Source organism: Merops nubicus, unplaced genomic scaffold, assembly GCF_000691845.1.
Source record: "Merops nubicus isolate BGI_N331 unplaced genomic scaffold, ASM69184v1 scaffold23476, whole genome shotgun sequence".
Taxonomy (NCBI): Eukaryota; Metazoa; Chordata; class Aves; order Coraciiformes; family Meropidae; genus Merops; species Merops nubicus.
In genome coordinates, this window is record NW_008615914.1 from 14,081 (window position 1) to 24,100 (window position 10,020).

Below are 10,020 nucleotides of genomic sequence, written 5' to 3' on the forward strand. Positions count from 1 at the left end.
CCCCCCCCCCCCCCCCCCTCCCCTAACATTACTGCAAAAATTTGCAACTGTCAGTAACAGCACTTGTCTTGAGACCTTAGCTGACTTTCAAGAGTTAACTGATTGTTAGGAGAAGGCTGTAAGCTCATCTGGACTTCCATCATTTTACTATGGTACATTTTTATATTATGCATAGACAAGAGGGAATTAAGAGGACACTGCATCCTGTCATTACCTTTTGAAAACACATTGTGTGTAAGGTCCCAAGCAAGCTAGTCAGACTAGCAGCTATTTCACCATGGACAAAATGGTTCTTGAGACTCTTTTCCATTGTTTTCACACATATGACCTGTAAGGTCCCAATTTAAATCTGAACCGCAATAGAAGCCACAGTTTGCCATCTACCATACTTTCTCAGTAACTACTTAAAGCACCTTCTTTGTACCACAAATTTGCAGTAAGGGAGTTTGAAGTACTCATTCCTGTAACAAAATGCTTACCACGATGGAAGCCTTCTCATCCAGTTGGTACTTAGCAGCAATACCAAAACGTGTGTTGTTACTGCCAGCAGTCCATGCAAGATTGACCGATGTCTCAACTTTGTTATTAACCTTCTGATAAATAGACCCACCAAACTCTGTGCCATCATTCCTGTTTGTAACAGATGCAAGTGTGTCAAGCCCAGCCTCGTTTAGTAAGTAGTAACTCTTTAGATTAACCCTTCCCCACAATCATTGATCATTATCTCTTAAAATGAATCAAGAGCTCCAATACTTCCCTGGACCCATGCTTATCTACTTTCTAGCTGGAGCTGGCAGACTCCTGCTCTCATTTTTTTTTACCCAAAACAGGTGTTTTGCTTGCAGAATGGAATGAGACTTCCCAACAGCTGAGACCTACTGATAACTTGCTTGCTTGTCTTAGAGCAAGCCTGCAATAATGCATAAAGAGACAAATCCAGGAGGAGACTCAAGTCAGTTATGGGAATAAGGAGACTAAAAAAATGTTATTGCATTGCAGTTGCTTAAATACACTATCTTCAAAGACTCAGAGCATTTGAATGCTAAGACTAGAGCTATACTGCAATGACAGCAGAAAACACTCAAGCACAATGCAACACACATCCCTCTCCTCCACCTTGGGCATTTCTGAGCCAGAAGCTACAGTGGCTTAATTGAAGGCTTTGTTATTTAGCACCAAAAGAAGTTAAAGTTCTACAGATTTTAATTCCAAATTAACATTATAAAGTGCACTTACAACACTATCTTATATATACACAAAACACCAAATCACCCTGAAACAAGGTCTCAAACTACAGGCAAGAGTTGGAAAGTTGCCCTTGCTTTAGTTGTAATGAAGATGAAAACACTGAATATAAATTATTTTGAAATGAATCGTCATCCCCTTCCATCCACCTACCCTTCACCTACCTCCATTAATGCTCACTATTAGCTAGCTTGGCTCCTCTGATAATGTTTTTCTAGGCTCAGATAATACTTACACATTAGTGTGCAGCTGAAAGTCTCCTGCCTTATATCCCAAGGCAAAGTTATTTTGTGAAAGCTTAGACTTGGCTGTATCGAAAGCCATCTGGTAGCCAGCAAGCCAGCCTTCATAGCCCAACACTGCCCAGCCATAGATGGTTGGTCCAGAGAGATCAATGTCTATATTGCAGCCTAGATTTACATATTCTCTTTTGTAGGAGGTCTTCAACTTGCCACTCTTCTTCCTGCAGAGAGAAACATTTTATTTAGCATTTTATCCCTGGTAGTATACAAGTATGTATTATATGTAGGTTTACTTAAATATGTATGGTCCTTAAGGCCCGTTAATTAAATGACTGTAATGCCTACTCAAAATTTAGGATTAACAGCTGCTGAGGAAGGCATGGGCTAAGGGCAGTATTGATAATATGTATAGTTACTTGGTGCCACCTTTTCTTCCACCAAATCAAACTCCTTAAAATGCTCAGACAAAAATGTCAAAAGCATTTCAGCTAAATGCTTTAAAACCCATCAGCTTCAAACCTTGTTCTCCACAAGTGAATGCAATGCATTATGGCATCATCAGTTCCTTTGAGAAGCATCCATGACATCCCACACCAACAGCTGTCCTTCAATGACTTTTTGTCTGCTTGGTTCTCTCCACTGTTCTTCCATGTGCACTGCTTGCATTCCTTCCTTCTCTGCTGCTGGATACTAGTCTCCTTTATCAAAAATTAATTTCCTCATCCTCCAGACATCATCCACTTAGCCTTTTTCTAGCCCTCTGGAGAAGGCTCTTTCTCTCTCTCCAAATCATCTTTGTGGTCATTTTGCTATAAGTTCAAACTTAATGAAACTGAGATAAAATTTTATTACCCCCTCAATCCTTTCCCCAACCTCCTTTCTCTCCCCTGAAGGCAGAGCAGAACACTGTGCTGCCTGTCACTCATAACCTAGGCCTGGGGTCTAACTTTTGATTTAGGTTCTAGTTCTTCAAATCCAAGCAATACATCAAACTCTGTTTTTTTCCAATAGGCTCTCCTCAACATTAAATAAAAATCAGTAATTATTTACAAGGCATTCTCAAAATTTGTGGATTATTGAGACATAAACGCCCCTAATGTGCTCTGCTGCCTACAAAAACAAATAGATATAGATGGTAATTGAGAAAGAAAAAAAAAAAGTGCTGTTCCACTGCCTAGCATAATACCTATGTGGTTCTGCATCTTCATTCAGTTCTGCATAGACATCTTCCCAAAAGCATCGGGGGGGGGGAATAAATCTTTGTTTTGTGTTCTTACAGCACCAAATTTACAGCAGTAGGACTGTCAACACTATGACAAAGATGGTACAAGTTAAGTGGTCCATATGAGATGCAGCTGTTTAAGGGGACAGTTACAAAAATATTAATATCTACTGCAAAGTAGTAAATTTGCCAATGGCCGACAAGCTGAAGAATCATTTTTAGCATACCTTCTGAGCCCAGTATTATCCATTGCCTCCAAAATGACTATAGTACCTGCAGAATATTCTACAGTATATTTTGACCATTTTCACAATGACCAGAATAAGCAATTCTAATTAAAACCTATGGGAAATTCCAGCACTTCTTAGATAAAAGTAGCAGGAAATATTTACCCTGTGTTTGGAACAAATGTAGTGTCAAGAGCCACCTTCAATCCTTCAGCCAGCTGCAAAGAAAAACAGCCGTCTTGGTCAGAACTTAGCTGGAACATGGTTACTTTCCACTACCATAGCTCTACTCCTTCTCTAAAGAGAGGATAAAACACAACCATAATGTCTTCCACATTTTACAACAAAATCTGAAGATGCTGTAGGACAAATGATTAAAATTTTTTTGACTTTTTCTTCCCACAATGAGGCCATATAACAGTGCATGCTTCATAGCTACGTTATTACAGAAAGATTTCAATTCTAGTGTTGACAATAAAACCGAGAAACAACGTTAAAGAAAACTGTTCTGTTGTGCTTTTAGTAGCTGAGGAATCTCTCCCAGAATCTACAGGTGTTAACTTTTAAGACATGGTACTACTTCATAGGCTAAGCCATGTACCTGCCTCAGCTTTACCACTCTTGCATTGAGCTGGACAGCATATTTTATTTTAAAGCACAGGTAAAACTGCAAAACCACAACTACAAGAACTGATGGCCATACATGACTAGAGGGCACCAACAGAACCTTTACTACCTTTGGCACCATTACATTACTCTTCAGGCATTAAGTGAAAAGCACACAGCTATTACTCTGAAAGAAAATTGTGTGTTTTGAGAGTGCTGTATGCTAGTAACCCTTTGTGTAAGCAGTTCTAAGCTGCAAACATTACTCTTTCTCTTCAACCTTACAAAATATATTCAATCTCAAGGCAGCCAAACTTAAGTCCTAATGTATTACAGCTTTTAAAACTACGAGACCCTTCTTTTGTTTTCCCTGCATGACTGCAGCAGTGACAGTTCTACATAGCTAGAGTGCATCTTTAAACAAAAACAACTATTTAGAGTAGATAATAGTGGTACTAATTCAACCAACTAGCTAATTTCACATGCCTGTAATTGCAGTAACTCTGTACCTTCTGATCATGATGTAGCTAGCAGCAGACTGCTGTGGGAATGCTTACACCCCCACCCCCAAAATTCATTATGCTCTCTCTGTGTCTACACATTATGCAAATACACGTAAATTATTTCTTTTTAGTACTCCAGATATTGAAAAGTGAAACTTGCACAAAACTGTTTTCTGCTCAACTCAATACTTTCTCATACCACTTGCAGAAACGTTTTTCACAGCATCTTGCTTCCTCTTACCTGGTCCTCCATGGAAACTTCTGTTCCCAACGTGTTGTCTGTGTTCCACTTCTGGGTGAAAGTAAGTCCATAGTCTTTGATCTTGTATTTGGTCTCTAGACTGCCTGAAGCCTTGCCTGTGTCTGTGTTGGAAGAACCACTTGCAGTGAATTCCTGCCAAAAGCATAATATGCGTTTCAGCACTTCAGTATTTTATTACATTGTTTTCCCACTTGTCAAGTGACAGCATACTCGCTGGCCTTGGGCCTTTTGACAGAACCCTCAAAATCATCATCTTCCTTTTTGCCATCCACACCAAAAATAATTATTTCTGCATCACCAAATGCTACTCCTTTTGGCATCTCTGTTCTGATATTGCTTTCATTGAAATGTGCTAACAGAGCCCTGGAACTTGCTTAGTTTGGAAAAAAAAAAACCTATTACACAAAGACCCAGCATCTTCACTTACTTATGACTGCATCGTGACTTGATTACCTGCTCACCCTTTATAATTTTTACCACACCTTTTTCCTAACTTATCCACCAAACTCCCCTGGATCAAAAGAAATGCAACTTTTTCCACTTTTTTTTTTTTTTTTTTTCCTCCAAAGTGGAACATTCCACAGCTTGCTCTGTACCTTCCACACAGATCCATACACAGACACAAAAAGATACTCACTTGGGATACAAAGCTGCTTGCAATTTTTCCTCACAATCTCCTCTAATTCTCTTTGTCATCTTACCAGTAGTGTCCCAATTGTGCATGAAATAGCACCCGTGATACTCCTGGAAATCCAGTCTCCCTTAAGCGATCCTACATCCATCTTACATTACTAGATGAATAGCTAAAAAAACCCCAGATTATGATTTTTCTCTGATTTCTCTGAACACTTCATGCGCTTCTCCCCTTTTATTCTTTTTTCTTTTTCTACCTCTCAGCAGTGAAAATGTCTTTTGGAGAATGGTCATTGATGCTTTTCACACAAACTATTGCACCCTAACTTTGCTGTTCCTTCTAACTGTTGTCGCTTAGACTCTTCATGGACCCCACTGATGATTTTAGTACCTTCTCTCTCAGCCTGACTTCTCTGCCATTACCTCAGCCAGCAACTACACTTTAGAGGCTAGCCCATCCTGCTTTGTAAGACACCTTAAAATTGTAGGCCTTTTCCCCTTCACAATATCAGAAAATAACCTGTCCCCAGTGGCACCTTGACATGTCTCCCATCAGGCTGGTCTTTCACTGACTAGTGTAACTGAACCAACAACTGTGAATTTTTAATAATAGGTATTTTGTAACATTTTGTCCTATGCTGTTTGGCTAGTTCCCAACACATCAGAGCTTCCTGTTATTTAGGGTTCTTGAAGTGTCAAGAAACACCTCTCTTCCTGAAATAACTCAGAGATAACTTACTCAGTGCTCCTTGCATAACATAATATAAAGCAACGAGTAGACACATTTTTGCAGTAGTAAGCTCAAGGCGTATGAGCTAGATTTAAGAAGCATCTGAGAACTGATCTCATTTGTTGTCCTCGCCTCTCAAATATTTTCATTGAAGAAAGATAATTAATCTGCCATTACATTTCCAAGTTACACCTCTTTTGAAATTTAATTATTGAAAGATACGGTGCTTAACAGATGGCAGTATCCATTGCCAACACATCCAAGCTTTGGAACCCTGACTACCAGATCTGTCGCACTGCTGTATGCTCCATACATTACTTTCACAATTCTGTACTTTGCAGAGTGTACAAAGACTGTCTTGAAAAGGTTTTGAAGTGCCAGGGAAGTACAGTGAGTTAAAAAACCACCAAAACACAAACCCCTATACACTTACTTGAGTTAATGCACTCCTACAACAGCACAGCAGTTCTAGAACATATCTAGCCAGCTAATAAGAATACATGACACAAGTCAAGATGCATCAGACTATACTGTAAGACATAATTGATACACACTGCTCCAATGTTATTTCCACACATTCAGTGTAAAGACATCTCAAACCTGCATCAGAAGTCAGAAATAACTTTCTTTTGATTTTAGGGCAGGTAACCAATTAAAAAGGCTTGATTTCTCAGACCAAGAAGAGTAAAGATTGTAAAATCATTTTCTTACAGACAGAGCAATAAACCGCTGCACTGTCATATGATCAAGAAACAAAAAAATTGCCAGGTGTCAGAACTGCATCTGTTTCTGGAAGCAGAAGGCACACAGTCAGCATCTGCTACCATCAGTCTTTAACCATCTGAACTAGAGCAGTCCCTTCAAACCTTCTCATGTAGAAGCATGAAAATCAAACTCTTTTGTAGCTGAAAATCAAACTCATTCTGGCTCCACGTCACACCCTGCTCTGAATCAGCCATCAAGCTCAGCTTCTTATTGGCCTTCTAGTTTATGGCGGCTGGCCTCTTCAGGAACGCCATGCACTTCCTAGGCCAAACCACTTGCAATCTATGAAACAATTGTAACCAACAGACACTACCATTATTTTCTGAGTGTACAGAAAACAAACCCAAAACATTCCTGTATTGTATCAGAGGCATTATTAGTACCAAAGTACAAATTAGCTCTCCTGCTTTGTTCCTAACATCATCTCCATCCCTGAAACCCCACTGTGTTGCAGGAGAGTACTCATTAGAGACACTAACAAGCACAAAACCTGTAGTAACAAACAGACAACTCTATAAATACCGTACCTATGTAATTTTCTTTCCTGCTGTGTTTACAGTCTTATTGTGGACTGTTGGACAAAGGTTGCAAATGTGTTTCCATACATGGATCATACAGCAGACTAAGAGCTATGGACACAGTCAAACCTCATGACGTGGATGATAACGTGACTCAAACCAATGGAGCAGTTTATGAACAACAATATGCACCACAGAAAACTAGACAAAAAAATGGAGGCAACATGCACCAAAACAGTCACTATACTTACCAGCTGAATAAACATCCGACACAAAAGTTGCATGGAAAAGGAAAAGCCCATTTTAGAATTTAATACAGCTGTTCATGTTGCATCATGTTCAGAAGACACCATAATTAATCTTAAGTGATAAACTTATTTGAGAATCGAAACTTCCAGCCAGGCAAATTATGTGTATCATGAGATGCCAGTTACTGACAGCACTCTAGAGACCACACAGTTCCTCGTGCCTACATGTTCCTGGTGCTCAACACATGTAATACTTCAAAAGCTCAGTTGAGACAGAATACAGCAGACAGACTTACACCATTTTCACGATCAAAATGCAAGAGGAGGGAACTAAGGCAAATAAGGTTATGAAGTAGGCTGAAAAGTAGCACAGCTTAACCAGAACAGCATCAAGTGATAGCACACACAGAACTGAGACTCAGTATAAGAATAAGTTCATCTTGTGAAATATATATGCCTGTGGTTAAAGACGAAAATTAAGAAATCCATTCCTGGTTTTGCCAGCTCTCCTGTGAAATCATGAGGAAGCTCCATGTCTCCACATTAAAGCGGGGACCATAGTATTTTCTAGACATCTGAAGTGCTGAAGCTTAATTAAGGTCTATAAAATGCTCTCAAATTCAACATAAAAGGTACTGCAGAAGGGCTATTTAGTTTTAATTAAGTCTTGCATTGTAAGTATGGTGGAGATGAGCGAAACCAAAAGTTAGACTGTGGCTCTTATGTGTCCCTTGACCTTCTGGATAAGAAGTCAGTCTGGACTCAAAAAGCCAATAAAAAACAACAGCAGAGAAACTCAGCTGCATTCATAAGCAGAAATAAGAGCTATTTAGGGTGAAGAAACTCTTATGTACTGCTACACCAGTTCCATACCATTACAGAAATACTTCAGTCAGCCACAGGTTTTAAAATGAGAACTGAAAGAGAGAAGAACACCTGCTAGCAAGTTATTACCACCAACCAGTTCAGGAATTTGTCCTTCCATTGCAATGCTGGTGATGTTGAAAGCCCCATATACTTACCACCCCACTGGAAGACTTGGTCTTCAACTCTAACTTGATCATTCCAAATCCTGAAGATAGAAGAGTACACAGCGTCATATAAGCGAGTCTTATTTCCACCACACCAAAGTATAGCATGTAGTCACTGACCTGAGGAACGACTGATGGAATTTTGACAATTCAAAGTGGGTAGCCCCATAATTTATAGTCATAACAGTCACCTATCATCAAGTATCTCCACCTTCTGTAGCTACCTGCAGTCAGGGACCAATCAATACAGTTAACCATTTCTTCAGATTTACTCAATTTACTTCTATATTTCTGTTTGCAGGGCAGGAATTTTTCTCTGAGAAAAATACGTTTCAATTTACTTCAGTCAGTGCTGTATACACAGATACTACTGCTTTCTTTGTGTTCTTTCTAATCTGCTATGAATCTACAGAAATACCTGACCCTTGCACAGAGCAGAAAAGCCTGAGACAACTGACACTAAAGCACGGAACTTAAGTTGAATTTTAGTAAACCCTGAACTCTAGGGTGGTATAGACCAGACCAGAATGCTTTTTAATTTTATGTAGCATATGGATTTGAGATACGAATGCAGTCTTTATTACAGACCCACAAACCCAGATAAAAAAACCAGCAGCACTTCTAGTACTGCTTCTAGGAAAGGGACTAATAGCAGACTTTCTCCATTTAATTGTTTTGAAAAGGAATCCAAATATTGTGAAATTATTTCCACTCCAGCTAGGACATTAGGCTATTCTGATTGACATAAAGATCACTCTACCTCAGGAACCTGTTTGTTGCCACATATGGTCACCTATGGCAATCTACACGAGTTTGATTTAGCACCTCTAAATAGAAAAGTAGAAAGTGAAAGATGCAGCATTCTTCAGAGTCTGTTCTAGAGTGCATCCTAAGCTCAGACTTGTTACTTTCCCCTCTAATGGCTAATGGCTAGATGCTCCAGGTCTCTGCTGAATTCCTACCACAAGGTGTTTAGAGGGCCTCTGTATTAGTAATGTTTTTACTGTGATTTTCAAGATGCCTACAAAAAAAAAGTAAAAGTTACCAAACCACAGTCACATTACTTACCATATCCCTTGTTGAAGACATCCCTAGCAGACTTTCCCAAGTCACTGTATGATGGTGGGACAGCCATTGGATCTGAAACATGTTGGAAGGTGTTAAAATCTTAGGTTTAACAGCATAAAATCTAAACTATACCCAAAGTATTTATGTATGCCTGTAACTTGTACAAACTGCATACTTCACCAATACAGAACTGCAAGACCTTTGAAGAACATTCATGAAAGTCATCCTTGCATCATGCTTTATTTGTCAGAGACAAACTTAATTCAAGGAAGTTATGGAAGCCAGTCTGTTATTTGGAATCACTAAAGTCCAGGAAGAGTATTGCATTCAACTACATACATAGGCCTTGCAATCTTACACTGCAAAAAGAGCTCATAGGAGCCTTATCGCTGTTGAGCAAACCCTGCTCTCGCAGACAGAACCCTTTCTGGAAGGGAACCCAGTGGCAAAGCCACATCAGCACTGAACAATTCCAAAGAAAAAGAAATCTTACTTCCACGTGCACTTGTGACTTCTTAGAAAGTTTTTTTCAAAGGTTTGTAAAATATAAAAAGAGATCTCTGTACGCTGTCCAGTAGCCACCAGTAAATCTTGCCCTTTGAATAGTAACCTTGAAGTAGTAAGTCTCACCCTTTTGGCTGACATCCTGTTCTGTTTGCATGCCACTTTCATCAGACTACTGAGTCATCCTGAATATTGTTAGCCTGTTCACTCTCCATG

At 39.4% G+C, this 10,020-nt stretch overlaps 1 protein-coding gene across 3 annotated transcripts in view; it reads right to left on the bottom strand.

The window, feature by feature from the left end:
• The window catches only part of VDAC3 (voltage-dependent anion channel 3), a 10,821-nt gene extending 1,452 nt beyond the window's left edge, over nucleotides 1-9,369 (bottom strand). The window contains exons 1-7 of one of the 3 annotated variants that reach the window (XM_008942695.1): nucleotides 9,301-9,367; nucleotides 8,224-8,273; nucleotides 6,509-6,511; nucleotides 4,287-4,439; nucleotides 3,102-3,154; nucleotides 1,481-1,708; nucleotides 480-630 (exon numbers count right to left, since the gene is read on the bottom strand). In XM_008942695.1, coding sequence (XP_008940943.1) covers nucleotides 480-630; nucleotides 1,481-1,708; nucleotides 3,102-3,154; nucleotides 4,287-4,439; nucleotides 6,509-6,511; nucleotides 8,224-8,273; nucleotides 9,301-9,367 — 705 coding nt within the window. Of the gene's footprint in view, nucleotides 1-479; nucleotides 631-1,480; nucleotides 1,709-3,101; nucleotides 3,155-4,286; nucleotides 4,440-6,508; nucleotides 6,512-7,204; nucleotides 7,208-8,223; nucleotides 8,274-9,300 lie in introns of all 3 variants that reach the window. The other 2 variants (XM_008942694.1, XM_008942696.1) reach the window with 2 other exon arrangements.
• Between the last annotated feature and the right edge of the window lie 651 nt (nucleotides 9,370-10,020).